Source organism: Petromyzon marinus, chromosome 24 (assembly GCF_048934315.1).
Source record: "Petromyzon marinus isolate PM22_M1 ecotype Great Lakes invasive population chromosome 24, UKy_Petmar_22M1.pri1.0, whole genome shotgun sequence".
Classification (NCBI taxonomy): Eukaryota; Metazoa; Chordata; class Hyperoartia; order Petromyzontiformes; family Petromyzontidae; genus Petromyzon; species Petromyzon marinus.
In genome coordinates, this window is record NC_133690.1 from 15,307,898 (window position 1) to 15,330,960 (window position 23,063).

The window sequence follows — 23,063 nt, forward strand, 5'->3', positions numbered from 1 at the left end:
TCTAGTCACAATTCATTCATATTCAATGCTGTTACATTTTCATTAAAGGAGAAAACAAGACGAGATTTAAAAAAACCGGAGGAAATAACACAAGCGAGTTGTAGAAAAAACGAAACGTGTTGGTGCTTGAAATACTGGTTTATTTGCATGCCGAATACATTGCAGAAACAAAATTATCACCGGAATTCCTCTGAAAGGATAAATACTACTTAATATTTCGCTTTCAAGAAGATCCCATATTGGCTTCATAGATACTAGGCACCTTCCACCTATTATAAACACAAAATTACCCGTATAGCCTGAACAGACTTTTATGGCAACTGCTGTTAGCTAGTAGAACCTAAGAAGGCCAGTACGGCACACAAGGGGGTGGGTGGCCAGCACCACATACACACAAAGACAAAGATCCCCCGTATAGCCTCAACAGACTGTCGGAGGCAAGTGCTGTTAGCCAACACCCCCCCCCCACCGCATGATGTTCAGCACCAGGGACAGCGCCCCGGGCGCTGCCAAAACTGTGAGCGCAGCGAGAGTCGGAGTCAAAGGTCGGCAACTGGAGCGAGAGAGGAGCGCGGTGTGGGTGGGTGCGCTCTGTTCCCGCCAGTTGTGCGACTCCGTTTTCTCTCTCCCCCCCTCTCTCTCTCTCTGCGCAGCGCATCACGCCCGCTGTGATGTCGTAGAACGAACGCCGCAGTAGGCGTGCGCATTGTATTTCTATCTAGGCGCAGTGCATTTCTTTAAACGCATCAGTTTAAACAAGTTTATGAAGTTCCATATTATTGTCGCAACGTTTTGCAAGATTAGTCAGTCGCTTGCTTTATGAAAAAAGACTTGCTTTTAGTTTTTTTCTTTTCCGTCCTCGACTTTCAACTTTCATTTCAGAGTAGCGAGTGTCTCCGCGTTACATTTGAGCGACGTTGCCCTTTGGGCTGACGGGCGGGCGGGCGGGCGATCGGGCTGGGTGGATCACGGCTTAGTGACCACCACCACCACCAGCAGCCGCGCTCCCCTCTCTCAGTGCGCTCTCTCTCTCTCTACTCCTTATGGGAGTTCAGGCCGCTCGCTGCTCTCGCCGTGCCGTGCGGCGGTCTCCCCGGGCGCTCGGAGTTAGTTCGGCAGTGGTTTTGAGAGAGGCGCGGTGAAGAACCGCGAGCGCAAATGAGCGCAGCGAGGTGCCGAGCTGCCATGCGGATGCCTTCGGGAACTCAACTCATCCGCTCCAGTTCAACCCGCGTTGCATCGGCCGGTGTAAAGGATGTGATTCTGATGAGGAGGAGAAATGACAACTCAAGTGAGTTAAATTGCTTGTTATCGCCTGATTAACACTTTGCACTGCGTCGCAGCTTCATTGCGAGTAGTTCTCGCAACTTGAGTGGGGCAGTTTCTCGTCAGTTCCAGACGAAAACAATATCATTCGCATCTATACAGGGGCATCTGAATGCGACCGTATCCCAATACGGAGTACAACAAAAGTTGGTGTATGTATCATGTAGTAAAGGGGCAGGAATAAATAACGCTTTTGATTCGGGGCTTGCACAAGGACAGGGAGTCGGCAGAACGGATGGTTGGGGGGGGAGGGGGAATGAGTTCCAGAATAGTTTCATAAAAAAATATGACACTAGTTTACATTCACCTGGTTACAAGTCATTGCGAAAGGGTTCGGAAGCTACGTCTCATTTCGCCGTGAGCAAGAGGTATCAACAAACACAAGCGTTCCACCAAAACACGCTACAGTTGAGTTATTTTATGAGCACTACTGTCATCCAACTACGATCCTAGACGGAGAACAACCCATGCTCTAGCTTACGTTGAAGGGTTTGCACGTAATTAGGTGAGTAGATATTTAATCCGCATTGTCGGCTATACCACGTGTATAAATATACACAAACGTGTGAAAAAACGTGCAGATGCAGCTTTGACAGTCACTACTCTGGGTATATGAAGGTATCTTGACTTGAAGCTTTCGTGACTGCAGGAATCCATACTCTTTGGTTCTTTCGGTAAAGTCACGAAGTTAGAAATACATTTACCGAAAGAACCAAAGAGTATATGAAGGTATATAATGCGCTATATAATATAATCAATTGATTCATCAGTCTACACTCGAGCACTGAGTTACACTAGAGCCAGTTTAGGGTATATAGTGTATTGGATGGACCGTGTGTACAACTCTTTGTCAGTCCACTGCTGGGTGAGCACCTCCTCACGTTTGTGCATCTCGTGAGGATTATTTTACCATACTTCACCATGCCGGTCAATCGTGTATTAAACGTAGCAACCCCTATCCCTTAGATTATGGTAACTAGTTTTCGTTGCATTTAGTAGCGATACTATATATATCGCCAAGAAAGTTCATAGATGTACAAAAAAAAGTTTAATAGCAAATAGAATGGGAATGTGTGTTAGGCTCTTGTTAGGTACTGTGGAGTGGAGGCACAGTGGTTAACACGCTGCATAACGAATCCGGCTGCCTGAGCTTGATTCGCTACCACGGCTAACATCAGTAGTGAGTGATATCTGAACTGGTCCTGGGCCCACAATTCTGCAATCCACAGTAACCAGCATAGTAAAGTACGGTCTGCTGATCCCTTTGACCGACGTTGCTTGAAGAAAAGACTTTCATCCAGCAGTGGATTGAAGGGCCGTTCAAACGAGAATGTGTACGCGATGTGTTGATAAACAGCATGGAGCGAAAGGCTGTGTCCCTAGCATGTAAACAGCGGGATTGCATGCAGTGTTTATTAACACGTCCGACCATAGTTTACACGCGTGCGCCAGGTTCAACTGGGCTCTTATCGCAGTGAATGCGGGGGCGCGTTCCCTCTCCTGACCGGTGCCAGGAACATCGCGCGCTGTAAATAACTACAATAGCCAGCAGCCCACGTGTACGACCCGAGCCGAGATGATCACAAACGCACGCGTGTATACGCAGAACTTATTGGGCAGCTGCAAAAAAAGGCGCCACTATGGAAAGGCGTAAACAGTGTGAAGTTCACGCTTTGCCGAAGGCCAACGTGGAATGCTCGCGACATATATGCGCGAATGTATACGTACACGTTGGCATACGGACACACGAAAACACATTCCAATAAGCTACTGCATTCCTCGCCAGCACTTTTCAAGTAAAGACGTCACCGGCAGCAGACGGGGTACTTGACTTAGAAGGGTAAATACGACTACTGTATGTCAACCCCTTAAATGCGCCCGATCTTGTCGGATCTCGGAAGCTAAGCAAAGCTGGGCCTGGCAAATACTTGGGTGGATGACCGCCGTGGCTTGTCAATTATTGTAGGCGCGGAGCTGCCAAGGTCGCGCTAAGAGGAGGTGCAGATAATTGTCATCACACTCGTACTCCTGATGGGTTTTCTCCGGGTACTCCGATTTGCTCCCGCGTTGAACCGAACTCTCACTGATGGCATTTATCAAACGCCCCAATGCAGGAAAATCCTTTCGAAAAAGAGTATTCAGACTCAAGAAGGTTTTCATGAGTGAACAATTGGTTTGACGCATTAGCATAGTCAAGCATGCATCCTAATATCACGCGACGTAACACGTGTTAATTCCTCAAACAATTTGTCCTCGTTCTTTTGAGCAGATGCATTCATGTTCACGCATTATTAGCCCATCCATCCTTTCACTTCTCATTCATTCATCCGATCGTTAATTTCATTATTTATTCTCATACTTGTTGCGTCTGCGGTTCAGACTTTAAACACCCTTTGCCAAACGATCGATTAGCGCAGGCTACAGCCGACGCGCCAGGTCAATAGGCTCGAACTGGTCTGTGGCAAGTGTTACATAACGTGGCCGATGCTCGAGGGGGGTTCGTGAGGACCTCCCAGCTCCCCGGAGCAAATCATTGACTTGCCCTCAGCCTTTATAATCGTTAGGCAGTCTCTCCCGCATAAACAGTGCATTCCCCCCCGTTATTTGCACTGCAGAATGTTGGCTTTATTCATGCTGAAAGTAGTACACGTATGCGAACTTATTTTGGCATAATTATTATATTTGACAATATTTTACCGCAGAAAGTCTGGCTCTCGATGCTCGTAGTTTATTTTTTCCCAGGAGCATCCTACATTGGGATGTTTGGGCGATTCCGTTCTTTAGTGTTTGGTTTCATGCAGGAGGAAACCGGAGAACCCAGAGACAACCATCGTGCGATTGAGGGGCTGACATGCAGCACTGCAATCTCTTTACCACGGTGGCGAGATGTTAATTACCTCGCTTGGTATACAGGAGCTCATGGGTTCGATCCCGACCCTGACGCCTGCTGTATATTTGGAGTTTGCGTGTCTCTCTCTCTCTCTCCCCGTGGTCGCGTGGATTTTTCTCCGGGCCCTCTGGTTTTTCCCTACACATTTATAATCGTGCATGTAAAATATTTGGCTGCTATAAATTTCCAGATAAGGTACGTTGTTGGGTTATCATTTGTGGCCAGGTCGCTTCTGAAAAAAATACCTAATAGTTCAGTGGGTTTTACCTGGTAAAATAAAAACAAATAGTTGACTAGTTTAGTAGCTTTTTACCACATTGCAGCCAACAACACCGACAACACCTGACAAGCCTTGGTGGTGGTCACCTATGCAATTACTTACCTCGGCTCAATCATTCTTAGCATTCAATATCTAAGAAGAAGACAGGGCGGATTTATGGTAATTGGTCCTCAGCTTGAGAAAGAACGTATGCTACATATATACGAGGCTAACTGAAGGTGAACAGCGTTGTTCCCTTCATGGCTTCTCGCCAAGTTTAAATACACAAGGTACTGATAGAGACACGTGAAACGCACGTGTTGCTGAGTGAGCACTCGCACGGCGTAAACCAATTAAGAAGATGAAGAGAAAGAAAGACCCCGCCCCCCAGCTGCACGTGTGCCATTCGAGGTAACAGCCGTTGCCTCCGACCAAAATCATCATCTTGAACGCGCCCGAGCGATCTCGTCGGGTCTCGGAAGCTGAGGAGCATTGAGCCTGGTTAGTACTTGCATGGGAGACTGTCTGAGACTACCGATGTTGTAGTCATTGGGTGGGGGGATGCCAGGTGGCCAGGACGTTTCAGTAGAGCCATGGATTATTTAAGCTATCTGTGCGAAGCTTTGAGCGTTAGCCTATAGTGTGTGTGGGTTTTTTTTTATCGAATACTCGAGTTTCCACCAAAATGTAGGCAAATGCTTATTAATATAACTGACCGACTATCCCAATGCAATACCCTCCTAGAAATTAGTCTGGAGATTCATTATTTTCTTTAAAAAAATGGATGTGTTCAAGGTGCATAAGGAACAGACTAGAGGAAACGCTATACTCTCTGGTTCTTTTGGTAAAGTCACGTAGATAGAAAACATACTAAAAGAAAACACGACGTTTCGGTTGCAACACAAGCGTCCGAAGACGGACGTCGTGTTTCATTTTATTATGTTTTCTATCTACGTGACTTTACCGAAAGAACCAGAGAGTATGGATTCCTGCAGTCACGAAAGCTTCAAATCTAGAGAAAACCCGTTCGGTCGACTTTTTCCCAGGTGCATTCCGCAAATTATGTGCGGAAGTGTGGACGTTGGCTTGTTTATGTCGGTGCAATAAGCGATGGACAAACTAAGGTCGACACTAAGATTGGCTGAAACGTATAAACCCAGGTCTCTTTTGGAAAATAAACTATTTGTCTGAATGAGATCTTAACTGGGTATAAATAAATAATTATATCGTGCACTATTCCATTGTATACTACGGCTTGGGCAAGATTCAATAATTATTCCATTTATTTACCCAGAAAAAGTCTCATTGAGTCCCAAGACTGGTTTTCAGGAAGGTATTGGCATCGCGATGTTTGGCGTTCGTCATTGTTTGGGTTCATGTGAGTAAAAACCGACGTACCTGGCCAAAACCTACCGAGCATACGAGAAGGGTAAAATACTGAATAATCCACATTGCCCATTTCTGTACTGAGATATATCCCAGTCACCTTGTAGCACAAGCAGCTCAATGCCCTTCGTTGTGACAGGGCGTTTTGTGAGCCACGGATTTCACACACTGATCTTCAGCAGCACGTCAACAGGAGCATCGAAATAATCGTATCCGTGATATTGTCAAACAGCTGGAGCTCTCTGATATATCGATACTACGCGTGTCGCCAACGCCACGGCGAAGACGTGGAGGTTTAGAGGGAAGAGACCCGTCTGTGTGTTGGTATTTACGTCGTTTTATTGATATCGCTATGCAACCTGAATGGATGCTACCTTCACGGTTATATCTCGTAGGTTCACACCGTGAGTGCTAATGATACCAATAACAGTCAGCCAGCTGTTACACCACCTTTGGTCGCAGTAAAAAGTAATGTCCTGTTCAAGGAAGTGAAATGTTAAGAATGTTCGTTACGCCTATGGGGTATATATGTGTGCGAGGTGACCAGGACATGTCTTTACGGCAAATGTTCCTGAATCCATCTTTGCGGAGCTTTGGGTTTTTCCATAACGTGTGCGTGTTGATCTTTCTATGGGAACTTTGCTTTCCTTACACATTCGTGGAATGGACCAGTAATCCCAATTGCAGGACCCTCCTGAACAAAAAAATTGTCTCGAGACTCATTGAGGCATCCCTGGGTAAATAAATAGCGTTATTTTTATTATTATTCGACGAACCAAATCACCCAGAACGCGTCCTGTCTCATCAGATTTCGGAAGCTAAGTGGTGTCGACCACGGTTGTAAAATAGATGCTGTAGGTTGCGGGGCTACAGTTAATGACAGCAGAGGACAGTGCAGCAGAATAAAAAAAAGTATACTATTTTATGCTCCCCTTCGTATGTATGTTGAACTTATTTCGAACCGTACGTAGCCAACCGTGCTGATCGGAGGCGCGGGGGTGGGGGGGGCACAACAAACGAAAGTTATCCTAAAATGTATAGACACATATATAAAACAATCCCTACGACCAACACCGCGTCCTTGATGTTCATCTGCTCGAGCAGTGGGTTGACGGCAAGGCCTGGACACGTGCGAGCGTTAATACCAATTCGTAACAACCACTCTTTGTTTTTTTCGGTAAAGTCACGTAGAAATAATAAAAAATAAAATTATATAATAGCATACGACGTTTCGATCGCAACACAAGCAATCATCATCAGATAGAGGAAACACATAACCGCAGATATATATAGACCTTAAGTAGGGGGAATTAACACATATACCAGGGGATACAGAGAGACGGAACATCACACTAAATCAAACAGGGTTTAGCAAAATTTGGAAACTATATAAAGCAACACAAACGGTCGGTTAAAACACAATTAACGCATGATTTGGTTGAATACGCTGTTTCAAGGATTGTTAAATTGTAAGTTAAGTGTGAAATTTAAGATAATGATAATCAAGTTCGTAACAACCAATCAGATTTCGCTCACTAAAGCACTACTGCGGTCTGATTGACATTCACGGCGACTGCAGCTTGCGGCAACTCGGTCGCTGGAATGGTAACGGCCATCAATTAATAGCGCGCAGAGTAAACGGTGTGGAGGTGTTGTGCACATGTCGTGTGAACGCTGTCGATATTGCTGTCCAGTGTCAGTAGTAGATTCGAGCGCGTTCTCAGCACAGTCTGGCTTTGACGACGCTATCTATGGGTGGCCTGCCAAAACCAGGGGAATGCCATTACATTCCTGACGCAGATAATTGCAGACGTACGACTCATTTTTGACCATACTCCTTCACCACGCTTGGTCAGTGCGAGTTGGTGAAACCCGTGCGAATGTAAACGTTGGAGCATAGTTAAGTACAACCACAACGGGTTAATGCAATCCTGCAGCAGCCTACAACTTATGTTTTATGCATGGTGGTCGCCCATCCACGCACTATCCAGGCTCAACACTCTTAAGCTTCCTAGATCCGACAAGATCGGGCGAATTGTTCATAGGCCATTGTCAGTATATGTAACGGTATATACAATAACAAAGATAATAATGAGCTTGAGTCGTTGTTTGGATTCATTGTCAAATGTAGTTTGTGTATGTGCAGGGACGTAATCTATTCATACTCTTTGGTTCTTTCGGTAAAGTCATGTAGGTAGAAAATAAAATAATCTATTGTTAATGGAGCACCAATCACCCATTATGATGAGCTATGAACACGTAATCTGGGCTACAAATACGATTGCATCTGAAATACCTATCGCTAACTTTATTACCTAGGTCGATTCAGTCGTACTGTGCGTAAACATCGCTGGGGAGACAAAGGTGGCCGGGCGTGGTGCTGGCCAAATCACCAGTTCATGTAGTGTGCTGTCCGTAAAGGGCACTCGTTAACAGCACTTGCCACTGCAGTCTGCAATAATATTGAGGCTATACGGGGGGTCGTTGTCTTCGTTGGCTCGTCTCGTAGTCTGCTTACAGAAGGGTTTTGGGGACATCTGCTGGACGCTACGGTTATAGCAGCATTGAGCCATGCGCGTTATACAGCCCGATTAGCAACGTGGCCAACCGTGCAAATCGGAGGTGAGAATTAATACGAGGTGAATATCAATGAATTTAAGGTGCGAATTAATATAATGCATTAATATGAGCAGCAGTTACATTGGGACACTACGTATGTCCAAATTGTATCCTCCACGTGCAGCCAATTAACTTGCATTGTATTGTAAGAGACCCTATTAAATTAGCGGAGTCATTAACTTCAGTCATGCTGTGCATAATTAAAATACCTATTGCCCAGTATATTTTCTTTCATGGGGTTTCTCGGGTCACATAAAGCAATTAATTTCACGAGAGTGAAATGTACATAGCGTCCCTGCGTCCGCAATCAGAGTTACTAAGCGCACATCTCCGTAGGTCACACTGAGCAATGGTGGATATTCCACATTCATATGCCAAGAGACAGTACATCCATGAGGCAATTATCGTGCACAACTACGTTTAATATTAACACTGCCTTACAACACACATGTGTAATAAACTGACGTTTTGTGCAATTGCCCTTTATCTTTTGGAGTAGATAATAGACGTGATGTTTGCCAGTAATTCCAGACATTCATCATTCAATTGGTGAAACCTCCCAAATGCAGGACCCTCCATAAAACGACAACATTTAAGCAGTTAAAAAAATGCAAAGCTGTTATCAGCTCAAACAAGCGTGCACCGCCAGTGCTGATCTGTTATTTAGAGGACGAGTGTTTTAGGAGGACAACTAAAGTCGACTTCCAACAAAGCCTTGGAGGAATGAACAACAACAAGAGTCCGAGTGGTTAAACTATTTAAAACCGTTCACTTACGAGGCACCCACTCTAACCAGTAATCCACATTCATCACTCCAATTACTTCCTATTGCCATGTTTGGATTGCCTGTCATGAAATACACGCAATGAGTGTGCACGACACCTGACGTGAACGTTATTCGTAAGTAATGACATCCGTTTTGAGGGTCAAATTACAATACCCTCCGTGCAATTCATGCACCCAGTTCAACGATGGCGGTAATATGAGTCCGTCACCTGAAACGCAAAGTTGTGGTTGAGGCTGGGGGAAAGTATTCGCCCTCTATCACGAGCGGTAAACATTTGTGCGGTGGCTCTAATTATGCACTCGTACCCTGCCTCATATCCACTGAACTTTGTGGGTAGATTGAATGAATAATTCTAGTTTTGTGCATCGGTGGCTCTTTTTCACGCGAGCAAGATTTTTACGTCGGCCTTGAACGCGCGCATATTCGCGTCATGTCAAACGTAGGTGCCACAACTTATCTGGGGGGGGGGGGGAAACGTAACGTCGATATAGAGAACTCCTCAAAGAGGTGGAGATTGTCTTGGTGTCGCCTTAACTTAGGTGGACACAATCAAATATGCGGGGGCGGTTTTTTCAGACAGGCGCACTCAACAGTTGCTCGATATTAAGTCTTACTGTTTCATTGTGTTTTTTTTGTTCTGTCTCAATCTCGCCAGTTTTTGCAGGGGCAGAGAGTAATGAGATTTGTGCTTCTCACAATGCTCACGATGTGCATAAAGGGACCGGCAGCTGCTCCCATTCACGAGCAACACGCCGTGGTCATTTCCGACGATTCTGCCAGGACCTTGCTCATCCCGCTGCTCAGGACTGAGATGCTCAAGGAGGTTCTGCTCAAGACTTTGCAGGAGGAGGTCGGGTGGGGAGGTTCGCATCCAAGGAGAGCGAGGGACACAGGGTCACAGCAGCAGCAGCAACAGCAACCGAGGCCTCGCATCAGCGTCATAGATGCGGGTCTCCTGAGCCACGCGGACGAGGAGGAGTTGTTCTCGTCGCGGGTGATTCTAAGCGAGCTGCCTCCCAGTGGTCCACCTTTACTTTTCCCGGTGGACGACTTCAGCGCATCTGTTGTGTCAGTGGCGAACAGCACGCATCATCGACGCGACCGACGTCATGCCAGTAGCTCGTCATCATCATCATCGTCGTCGTCGTCCTCATTGTCGTCGTCATCCGGAGATCCACACCGTGCCGACCGCGGCGAGTTGTCGGTGTGCGACAGCGAGAGCGTGTGGGTGACGGACAAGAGCACGGCGGTGGACATCAAGGGCAATCGAGTGACAGTGTTGGATGAGATGAGGACTAGCACGGTTCCCTTGCGGCAGTACTTCTTCGAGACGCGCTGCAAAGCGACGGGAAACACGCGTGACGGCTGCCGTGGCGTGGACAAGAAGCACTGGAACTCCACGTGCAGGACCACGCAGTCTTATGTGCGGGCACTGACCATGGAGGGCACCCGTCACGTAGGATGGAGGTGGATACGGATTGACACGTCCTGCGCCTGTGCCCTGTCCAGCAAATCCGGGCGCGCGTGATTGATGGTGGTGGTGGTGGCGGTGGTCGTGACGATGATAGTGAGCGGTGGTGTAGCGGTTAGCGCGCTGCGCTACAAACCCGGCGACCCGAGTTCGATTCCCGCTCACGGCCAGCACCAGTCACGATTATCTGATCCGGTCCTGGGCCTCCCCTATGTTGACTCAGGCTCAAATGAGTACCTAATGGGGTGTGTAAACATCGCCACTGGGGAGAGAAAGGCGGTCGGGCGTGGTGCTGGCCACCCACCCCCTTGTGTACCGTTCCGGCCTTAATAGGTGCTCGCTGACAGCACGTGCCCCAAAAATCTGTTAAAGATGTTTATCTTTTTCTTTGATGATGACAGTGATGATGATGGTGATGCTGATGAGAAGCGCAATACTACCAGTAGCTGAATTAAAAACCCTCCACTCCTGCCTGGATGTTTGGATAAAAAAATTGGTCACACGCACGTGACTTTCACGCATTAAGCCATCATAAGTGATCCATTCACCTCCCATAAGTTATTTTGCTGTGTATGACTACATGAATATTTCATGTAAAATTGTAAATGTGTATTGTTTGTCGATATTATTATTGTTGTTGTTTTTGACATTTTCATTGTTATTTTAGTCGCTAGTTCTCTATTTATTAAACATATCTATCAAAAGAACATATTGAAATGATTTTAAGTTGTTGCATACGTGTTACAGATTATATATGGTTATTTTTCGTTAAAGTTATGTTTATTGTATTCCAGTTTTTATTTCTAAAAAAAGAAGATTTCACTTTTAATTAAGTAAAAAAATATTATCAATCATATCTTTCATGTGCTTACTCTAAGTACTTTATTTATTTCAGTAATAAACTTACATAATTAACTTCTACCTCAACTTGTGTTCGCACAGAATCCAGTGTACAATCATTTTCTTTCGAATTTACTGTGCTATCGTGAATGCAATGCCTTTGCGTATGTTAAACACTCTCGGCCTACTGGTGCTAAGAAGTAAGGCGGTGCATGCAGGCTGTAAATATGTACACCACTGATTGTGTAAGATTGTAACTACGAATTGTGCTCAACATTTTGTATTGCACCAGTATGTTAGTAGCCTAATACAGCCACTGTGTTTGTTTTTCAAGGTTTGGCCCTCTTTGTATTGCTTACCTACCATTACCCTATCTTCTCATACAGGCTGCTTCAGAATGATGTACAGCGTTGCAAATATAACCACGGTATCTAGACGTTTTTTCGATTTTAATAATAATGTACAGCCCTTTGCCAATTCACTGTTGGACGAACGTCTCCCATGCTGTGTTAGTCACGGAGCTTGTTTTGGCGACACTGCAAAACGCCGCTCAGTGCGTATTGATGAAGTGAGGAGGGCTCAGAACTGGTGAAGGTGCCATTCGCCGCTGATATTCAGCTGTGGCCCAGAATCGAACTCAGGGTCACCGGGGCCACAGCCTGGCAGTCATTTGTGGTTTAACACAAATAATTGATAGTAAAACATGCCGAGGCACCCACCTGCTGGGCAACAACGTGTTACCTTGATGGAGCAAGCAGGATGGTGAAAGACATCTGTGTGGGATTTGAGTGTTCTCCCTCATAAGTGCATCTTGTCTGGGCATGGGGTGGGGCTTCATCTGAGGCAACAAAAATGTGATAAAATAACCCAAACAGAATCCTCAAATTCAAAGCTCCCAAACATCCTGAACCTACTGCAAGTCACCACTGCTGTAGCCAAACGAATTGGATATTGAAGGCTAAGCTGAATATATATGCCTGGTGAGAATTATACTTGGATGGGTGACTGCTGGGAAATACTATGTTTTAGGCTTGGTCTTGAGATGGCATTTCAGCAAAATGGATTTGTGGATCTGTACGAAGGTTTGAGTTACCCCACGTATGTGTGGGTTTTCTCTGTGCACTCCGGTTTCCTCCCACATATGGCTCATTAATGCAAATTGGCCAAACATCCAAATGCAGGACCCTCGTGTAGACAAAATGTTTCAAGATTTCAGTGAGGCTTCGCTCGGCAAATAAAGAGCATGACAAATAAAAGGGCATTATGATGGGACTAAACGTTTTTACTACGTTATGTATTATTTCAGTCACTCATTACTTGCTGCACACATTTCATTATTTACAATATATGTAGCAGAAATTAGCCACATTTTATATAATTCACTTGTCACAGCCTTGTTAAAAGATGAAAACTATTTCCTCTGTGTAATTACTTTTAAACCATTTAACGGATTCCTCAAGAAGACTGCCTTAAAAAGAAAAAAATATATAATTGGCGAGCAACTGCCCAAAACGTCACCTATTATATCATCTTTAATTTTTACAGCAGTCTTATTGAAGAATGTGTTGAGTTTATTTTGCTATTTTGCCTTCGTGCACTACCAACGCGGTACCTGTATCACCAAATAACCTGTTCAGTGTAATTATTAACCCTGTCAAAATCGACGCATGACGTCCTTACAAGTGGAAGTGTGGTGTGGGCCGACCCTGCTTTGCCAAATAGGAAAAATTGGGCGAAGAAAAACTTTTATTTTACGCAGGGTTCCCTTACCACGCGGCTTTCACATACACTGTTGAGTCACGTAAATCAATCTGACGTTTGACACACGCCCACTTCCAAAGCCAGCTTCCTCTCTTCTTAACCACGCCAGCGAGACACAATAAAATACCATACAATTTGAATTTACATAGAGTCTAAATAAAAAGGCATCTCAAGGCACTCTAAAAAAGTGTGACATGCGCATCACATCGCCGGTAATATACACAGCATGGATATATTGTAGAGAAGAGATAGTCATGGCAGAAGAAAGCGTATGTAGGTCTTGAGTCTGGACTGGGGCAGGAAGTCGACAGAAACGAATGTCTTGAGGGAAGGGAGTTCCATATTGCAGTTGTGCCTTCCTCGTGTGTAGCTTTTCAAGGTTTCCAAACTACACGCTTCGCGATGCACAAAGTTACGTATTTTACATTTACCAATCTGCTCGGTTAAAACACAAATCAATTTCATACAAAGTGCGTGCCCCTGTTAATAGCCCGTTTCTTTTGACTATCAACTGCTGGATGAGTTCCATACTTCGTCACGCTGGTCAAGGGTGGGTTGGTGAATGTAGGTGACCGGCACTGGTTTAGACTTCAGATATTCGTCGCCACTGATGTTAGCCGTGGCCTGGAATCAAACTCGGGTAACTGAGTTCATCAAGCATTGCACGAACCACTGAGTCACCACTCCGCCCACAATGTAGACCGAATATTTCATAAATTGCGAAATTACCAAACCCATCAAATTAAATCCATATCGAGATGTTTTCGAATACCAACTAATATCGATACTGTCAAAACAAGTTTGTTAGATTCTGATGAATAACATCGGGACATGGGAAAGCTCCTGTTATTTGCTAATGCACCTCAGTTGCCCAGCGGTAGAGTGGCTCACAATGGTTGTGAGGTCAAATCCTGTATGGGGGTTGACTCTGCTCATCATTACCTCCTGGATAGATACGATGTATATAACTACCTTGTGGTGAAGTCAATCGCGGTTTTCTTCGGATGGACTCGACATATGAACGTGGCATTTCTACCACCGGTTCAGGGCTGTGAATAAGAGATGAGCAAGAAATCCCTTTGACTTATTATGCCGATTTAAACCACTAAGCGGCTCTACAATGCAGCAGTGGTTATTGACTTGTGTTTATAAATTATATATTTAAATACAAACGGTGGAATATTTTTGTAGTATACATAGTTCATAAATGAGCGTTGAAAGCATTGGGGCTCGACTGTTAATAAACTAAACTATTTTTTTTATTCTACCAGTTAATGCCCACTGAGCTATATAGCTCTTTTTCAGAAGCGACCTGGCAAAGATGATAGCTCAACGAAGTGGCTTATCATGTGGAAATGTATAGCATCCAAATACTATAATGCTCACATTGTCTTGCCACCAGGCAAACCATATATTCCAGTAATGAAATGTAATACTTAATAATTTAGACAGGCCCCATTTGTAAATCCACCGCTGGATCATGGCCTCCCTACACTGGTTGGTCATGGGTGGTTGTCTGGCCATACTTCACCTCGATGGTCATTTGCGCGTTGGTGAAGGCAGGTAGAATATACGTGGGAGCATAACACAGTACAGCACAACAATGAACTATGCTGCACTGCCCTCTGCTGACAACATAACCCCACAGCAGCCAAGAAATTGTACGCACCGTGGTCAACCATCCAAAGCACAATCCAAGGCTCAATCCTGCGTATATTATTGAAGTTATATGAGGCATTATATTTGTTTATGCATGGTGAATTAGTTCAATATGTATGACAAATTTAGAGTAGGTACAATTCACACAGTATTATAGTGCATTGTTCATACGAATACAATAACGTTGTCGGGAACGTATCCCCAAACATGCAATGGTTTAACGAGCCCTTTTAGCGCTGATTCGGTTAGCGCTCACTTATCCAGGAACGCATCTTGAGTGCTAAGTGAGGTCCGCCTTGTGCTCAATTTCACACGCAGACTGCTGCCTGATATGGAATTTGCTCATTTAAAAAAGTAATCGTTAACACGGCCATGTGCTGGGGTTGCTATTGTGCAATTATTAGCATTGTAGTACAGATTCGGTGTTATCACTGGAGGTCTTCCTTGTGGAGGCGAATCCGCCAACAGTGGCGCAAGCAAGAAATTGCAGGGATGCGCCTTAAATATTAATTACAATTGTGATAATAGGTTTTTTGCCCTTTTTTTCTGGCAACAAAACAGGTGTTAAGATGTTAAAACACCAAACTGAAACCTTTTACAGGGAATGATGTCTGCATTAACCACAATTCTTGTGGTCAGAATGCAAAAAGAAACATACTCTGATAATATATGCATTGTCCTTGAAGCTGATTGGTCCACACCAGAGACGGCTTTCTTTTGAGCCTCGTCTCAAACGGTGGTAGACCAGAGGACGCCAAAATTATTTAACGTTGCTACTTCAATACTAATGCTACGTATGAATTATAAATATACCAAGAGTGAAACCCCTAGTTCAGATAAACCGCACCCGCGTGTGTGCTCGTTTTACGACACTCGTTGTGTTCGATTTACGATTGTAAATATAACTTTACGACGTGCCGTAAACGCGATTTTACTGGAGAGCTAGTCGAGCTGAGGCCTGTAGGGGCGTTCTCGTTGCTTAATGTCGCTTAATTCAGTGATTTCCGACGTAATTTTACATTGTTTACTGTTGTTGTTCATCTTTTAAGTGAAAGCTCTTGTTTTTGGCGTTAACGAAGACGATATTTAATTTCGAGCGGAATGGTCCCTGAATTTCTCCGCGGCACTGAACAGTAAATTTTAAACAGCTTTTAAATGTCTTTTAGACATCGCAAAATGCCCTTTTACGTGTATTTTTTACACATATCTGTTAGAAACTTAGTTATTTGTAGTATCTGCACCGAGATGTATGTTAAGCCCTTTGACAATCCTTGTGATGTTACTACATTGACAACTCAGTAGTTTCTCTCCGGACCGACTGGTCTCCGCCACAGGAATGTGGAATTGCCTTCACCGAGTCGGGGCCAGCATTGGAGATAAGCACCCGCCCGTGCTTGTTTGAACAAGAAGACACTTTGACTTGACGTCGTTTGCGGTTCATATGCAGTATATTTAGAACAATAACACGCACTTTTATCCCTGTTGTGTACGTTAACGCAAACGTTGGGGATCAGAATCTGTATTTAAACTGCAGGAGGAATCCTATGGGCCATGAAGCTCTTCATAATACAGTTTTTTGGGTTAGATCGCGTAAGTATAATTGTGTCGTAACCCTCCACCACCCGACACAGCCCATTGTGCCGTAGTTCTTGACCAGAGTCTCAACCAGCTCCACATAGTTTCGGACCTTGTGATTGCCCAGGAAGCCACGAACCATTTCGGCAAAGCTGTTCCAAGCCGCTTTGTCCTTACTAGTGAGCTTCTTGGGGAATTAATTGTACTCCAGGATCTTCTTTATATGTGATCCGACGAAGAGACCGGCTTTGACTTTTGCCTCAGATAGCTTAGGGAAGTATTGAAGGTACATGAAGGCTGCCGACTCCTTATCTACAGCTCTGACAAATTGTTTCATAAGACAAATTTGATGTGCAGTGGTGGCATCAGCACCTTCCAGGGGTCCACCAGTGGCTCCCACTTGACGTTGTTCCTCCCCACAGAGAACTCGGTCTGCTGTGGCCAGTCCCGCCTGTGGTAGTGCGCCTTGGTGTCCCTGCTGTCCCAAAGGCAAAGATAGGGAGACTTGGTAAAACCGCCTTGGAGACCCATCAGGAATGCTACCATTTTGAAGTCTCCCATGACCTCTCAGCCGTATTCAAGGCGTCCAGCAAGGTCTTGATGCTGTTGCAATCCTCTTTGAGGTGCACCGAGTGAGCCAGGGGAAGAGACGGGTACCTGTTACCATTATGGAGCAGCACGGCTTTGAGGCTCCTGGATGAGCTGTCAATGAAGAGGCGCCACTCATTCTGGTTACAGGCGATTCCGATTGCCTCGAACAGACTGGTCACATTGTCGCAGAAGCAGAGCCCATCTTGACGGGTGAAGAAGCTGCAAAAAGGTTGGTGATGCTTCCTCTGATCTGCGACTTGCACACTTTTATTCAACAAGTTCCACTGCTTGAGCCTAGACATCAACAGCTTGGCATTGGACTTGGTGAGACCAAGATCTCTGATCAAGTCGTTGAAGTATTTTTGTTTGGGATAGTATGGATTTCTCTCCTCAGCTCCACGTCTGAAATTGTCATCTGGATCTACGTCTTCCTCGCTCTCTAACTTGCTGCTCTCTTCTAAAGACTGCTGCTCTCTCTGGAGGAGTGGGTATGGGGAGCTCATGGCAGTGTGGCACTGGGGCGATGGATGAAGGAAGGTCCGGATACATGATAGCAGGTGCATTCTTCCCAGCCCGACTTTGAGAAGGGTTCACCATGCAGAAGTAGCAGTTGCTTGAGTGGTCAGTGGGTTTCCGCCAAATTCTTTGGATAGTGAACTTCATGGCTCTCTTTTCCCCTCTGTACCATCCTACAAAAATACATTTCACCCATGACTAATGTGTTCCAGATTCTCGCGACATTTTGAATGTTATATTTTTTCAATAATATTGAAAATTGTAAAACATTTTAAAATTAAAAACTTTTTTAATTTTAAAAATGTTAACAAATTTTATAACATAAAATTCCAAGCAACAGTTGTCCATCTTACCTTCCAGAGTTTTTTGCATTGCTCGCAGGTGAAATGAGGTGCCCAGGGTTTGTCTTGATCCCTGACAGGCATGCCGAAATGTGCCTTGTAGGCCTCACACATCTTAGCAGATGCTTCCACAGGCTACTTTTTCGCTCTTGTTTTGGTAAATTGGCTGCAGACATAGCAAAATGCGTCTGCCGGATGCTTGCAGCCTCTTGATGTCATCGCAGAAAAATGCAGATATCTATCCACTTAGGCAGCTGAAAATAAACTGAACTGGTGAGCTTAAGGCCCCTGTATTTATACTATTTATATTACTGGAAAGTTCTAGAATGTTCTAGCAGTTACTCCAAGTTTACTCAGCACTGAATCTATCTGGAATGTTCTAGAAAATAGGTACATTTCTAAATATCACTGTCCTGGTCACAAAAGCAAAGTTTGTGGAGAATAATAGCCATTTTCTGTACTTTTGAGGCATAAGCAATTATTTCAGTTCAGTTGATTTATTTTGGTATAGCCCTTTGAGCCATTCGGCTCTTGAATCGGGTGCAACCACAACAAAAAAACAAAAACACGAACAAGAAAAACATCTTAAAGTGACTATGTGACTGTGCAAACAGAAAATCCATGAAAAAAACAGCAAAATATTCCTGAAAAAAACAGCAAAATATTCCTGAAAAAAAGCACCGTACACCAACGCTGTGTGCAAAAAATCCCAGTGGGATGCAAGTCAAACAACAACAACCACAAGAAAACTTAGATTAAGGCCATCAGTCTAACTCCGTACTACAACAAAACAAACATGTCCAAACCAAAAAACTTTTCAAAATCACCAAAAAAATAAAGCCATAATTGCAATGTAACAGTGATCACAGGGACTGTGACCGAATTTTTACAATAAACTACATAAATAACATGTAACACCAAATCCTAGAGCCATAGCTGGCTGCATGAGTTACTCCACGACAACAAGCACCAGTCGGAGTATCAAATTTTTCAATGCACCTTTAAGATCAGCACGCTAAATCAAAATACAGATAATACTTTGCAGCGTCATCCGGAGCGAAACATTTTATTTTATTTTACGCCAATGAATAGCAGTGGCAGCTAGGGGTGTACAACTCCTCTAGAGCAGTTTTGAGAGAATATCTCATTGGTAGCGATTCAAGTTGCAGTTTATTGGCAATAGCATTCCAGACCCTGGGGGCATCAATAGCAAAGGCCCTTCCTCCAGTTTTTGTATGGCAATAGGGAATGTGAAGCTGGTAAATGAGCGAAGACCTGAGGTAAAATTTGTTCTTTGAAACAGAGAGGAGATCCAGCAGGTAGTCTGCGGATTTTTTTGTAATTACATCATGGATAAATAAGATCTGGTGCACAAGCCGTCGAACATTAAGAGATGTTAAGTTTGACCCAATGTAGAGATCACAGTGGTGAGTCCTATATGGGCAGTTCAATGTAAATCTTAAGGCCGAGTGATAGATGGAATCAAGCTTCTTCAGTACAGTACTTGGGGCTGATTTATACACGATGTCACAGTAGTCAAGTAGAGGCAGTATGGTAGCTTTTATCAATTCCAAAATAACACTTCCTACTCAGGAACATCTCAAATTGTTACACTGTATAATCAGGACTGTATTATTAATACACAAAACCTGTGCATCTTCACCACAGTTAACAGCTGCAACATCAAACATTTTTACACTTGCTCTCATATAAAATCTATCTATATAAAAGTCAAAAATTGTCTTTGTGGGTTTGTGTCCGTTCGCGCGCTTGCGAACGATTTGCCTCTCCAACGGTGGGGTTTACGTTAAAAAAAATAGCCAGGTACCAAGCCGTAAGCCCCACGGTGAGCAAGCGCTATTCCTTTTTACATCCATCAACTTTAAGTTTGTTTAATTACCGATTTAGTGCGATTTTTGTGCGCTTATCATTTATTTATTACGCGTGCACGTATATACCAATTCACGCGCCTTTGGTGGGGGGACGGCCCATGGCAAGTCACACGCCTTCAGTGGGAGTGAGGGGGACATTTTCTTTCGCGTTAAAAATGCAAAAAAATACACTAAATGCTCACGTTAATTCTTCACTGTGTGATGTCCCCCCCACCCCAATGCGTGCAGTTATTACTACTCTACAGTCGCTAGATGCTACCGCTTTAGGCCGTAGATATGACTGCAGAGCGGCCTGGGAGATCGTGGCTGGGAGGGTCAGGGGTAGCAGCCCAGCCCCAGCCTGCAAGGTGCCGCCTCGGCCGGCTGGACAATCTAGTCGAGGCCGGAGGCTCTGCACGGGACTGCGCCTCACCACGACACTCTGTCAGTTGAGTACTTTGTGCTAAAGAGTCTATAAATACTGCTATACAGTCAGCATGTACTACTGTAGTGATAGCAGGTACCACCACAGTCAGCTACCACAACAGTCGGTATGCACTGCTGTAATCATAGCAGGTACCACCACAGTCAGTACGCACTGCTGTTAGATTTTTAAGAGTAGTTTTGAAATATTTTTAAGACCCGGACAACGCCGGGTACTTCCCGCTAGTTATAAATAAATTAAAAACATACAGAAAACATTTCCATAAATTTGAATCACAAATCCAAAATATCAATCTCATAAGCCCTGAAATTTGACCCAAAATTAGGAACAAATATTTCGTGATCATCGCTGCAGACTCCAGCGCCATCACTTTGGTCAGTTCTACAGCAACTGCAGTACAATTTTGTCACACCCAGCTATAACAATCTCAGATTAACAAGTGCAATACAAATGATTCCAATAAAAATCACGTATCTCCAATTCAGACAATAACCACATTAATGTATGTTTGTACATTGAACTTATATCGCACCGTACGTAAGCAACCGTGCTAAGCGGAGATGCGGGAAATCAAATTCCAATCAGACAATCCCGTAAATCGAATCTGATTCCAAGTGATGAAGAAATAAGCATCTAAATATATAATTAACTCCAAACATGTGACCACCCTTCGGTGCGCTTATGCAACCGCACATTTAAAAGCACATTGCATAGGTGTAAGAATGGCCAGACCCGCAGGCCTCATGCCACAAACAACCACACTGCTCCATCCCCTGTAGGTGAATCCAAGCCATTATGCACTTATTTCATGAAAATACCAAATTTTACTTATACCAGTTCAATCATTGCATTTGAATCATGTTGCCAATGTTTCAAGCACAGTGGATTTCTAAATATGTTTTTTCAACCAAGGAGAAAATCTGTGTTGTTATAAGCAGTTTACGTTTTTAGTTGATACATATCATGGTACCCCCGCCCCGCCCCCGACTTTGAATGCACTATTCTAGTTAATGCATTATTTAAAGCAACATCGATTAAATCAATTTGCTCCCAGCATTTTAATCTGTTTCCTAGTTATCCTAAAATCAGCTGGCTGCTGAGCTAGATTTGTTTTGTCAAATAAATAATTAAACACCTACATTTAATTGTTTTGGCAAAATTTGACTCTCCTAGTTAACGGTCACAGGACTTTTGTCAGTCCACTCCTGCCTCCTGGATGTTGACCACACTTCTTTAGATGTCGTTTTATTTTTAATATTTTACTGTGTCTTCTAAAAAATATAGATGTATTGCATTTTTTAGCCCCTAAACTTTATAAATTATTAAATTTTCCATAATACTTTCTAAAAAGAAAAGCTTTAACGACAATTTTCAACAAGACAGTGACCTTGCTGGCTGTAAATCCTTGTTTTACCATTTCATAAAACTATTCACATTTGAATGCCGGATTTCACTGTCATTTTGAGTAAAACCATTGCTTCCGGCTTAAATGTGAGTAAAATGTTCTAGACTCAACATTTTCAGAAGACTTGGGGTGTAAAGGGGGTTTATTAATGGCACAGCGCCCCCTAGTGGTGAGTAATTTTACCAACCGTGCATAAAAATGATAAAAAATTTTCCCCTCTTTTCCTACACCCTCCTTCGGGTATTCTCCACCTCCATCATCCTGGACTGCAGCTCTCTTCCTCACATTACTGTGTTTTGAGGGAGAGAACGACACAATTAGTAATGTTACTACATTCACAAGGACAATCCACTTTGAAATACTCACTTGTTGGTAGTTTGCTTTGAGCACCAACCACATCCATTTATCTACTGTTTCACCATTGTTGGGGTTTGAACCAGATCCCAGGGCTCCTGCACGGTCAGCGTCAGCCACTGCATCATCATACTGATACAGGGGCCCGATGTCATATAGTCTCTGCACTGGTGACACTTGGCTGCATAAATGTGATGTAACTTCACGGAATTTTAATCAAATTCGAAAAAGCCTGGCATGGGATTTGAACTACAAACTTCCGACTTCAGAGGCAGACGTGTTATCCACTGCACCACAAGTGTCTGTTAAAGATGTTATGGTTTTTAAATCATTGACATGTTTAATATATAAACATCAGATGTTTTCTATGTCAAAAAACAAATAAAAAACATTTCATGTTTTTTTTAATACTTGTGTGCTTTAAATGTATAATGTTAAAAGATGGTTGTACTTGAACACGTAACCTCATGCTTGGAAACTCCACATGTTCCCCACTAGGCTACAGAGCATTTCTGTGAGTTAAAGTTGTGGAGCAGAAGCTTGAGTCAGCGGTGAGTTCTCAGCACGAAAGGGACTAGGGATACAAAATATGTATGTTGAACTTCTTTCGCACCGTACATAGCCAACTGTGCTGATCGAGGCAAACACCTGTACACCTGACCTGGGCAGCAAACACATGAATGCCCTATATGAAATAAATAGGTAGATTCGAGTAGGTTGGAACCTGCTATTACGGCTGAAAATTCAAGCACCATTCCAACATAACCAAAGAGAGTGTTTAACCATTGCTTACCACCTGCTATGACATAGTTCAGAAACATGGCCATTCACAAAAACATTGAACAAATGCAGAGAGAAAGATGAACACATGGATTACATAACATAACACAGGTCAGTCACAGTTGATACTATTGAAGAAAAGTAAGTGGGCTTGAGCAAGACATTACGCTAGAAGGAATGATGGCGC

The 23,063-nt window shown here is 43.9% G+C and overlaps 1 protein-coding gene across 2 annotated transcripts; it reads left to right on the top strand.

The window, feature by feature from the left end:
* Positions 1 to 544: 544 nt before the first annotated feature.
* Positions 545 to 22,504, top strand: LOC116945593 (neurotrophin-3-like). 2 transcript variants are annotated; one of them, XM_032960056.2, is made up of 2 exons: positions 545 to 1,291; positions 9,923 to 22,504. In XM_032960056.2, the coding sequence occupies exons 1-2, from the start codon at positions 1,280 to 1,282 to the stop codon at positions 10,793 to 10,795; spliced, it is 885 nt and encodes a 294-aa protein (XP_032815947.2). In that variant the 5' UTR covers positions 545 to 1,279; the 3' UTR covers positions 10,796 to 22,504. The 2 variants fall into 2 exon arrangements, with proteins under 2 accessions (XP_032815947.2, XP_032815948.2); XM_032960057.2 differs by lacking the exon at positions 545 to 1,291 and adding an exon at positions 4,285 to 4,976.
* Positions 22,505 to 23,063: the final 559 nt, after the last annotated feature.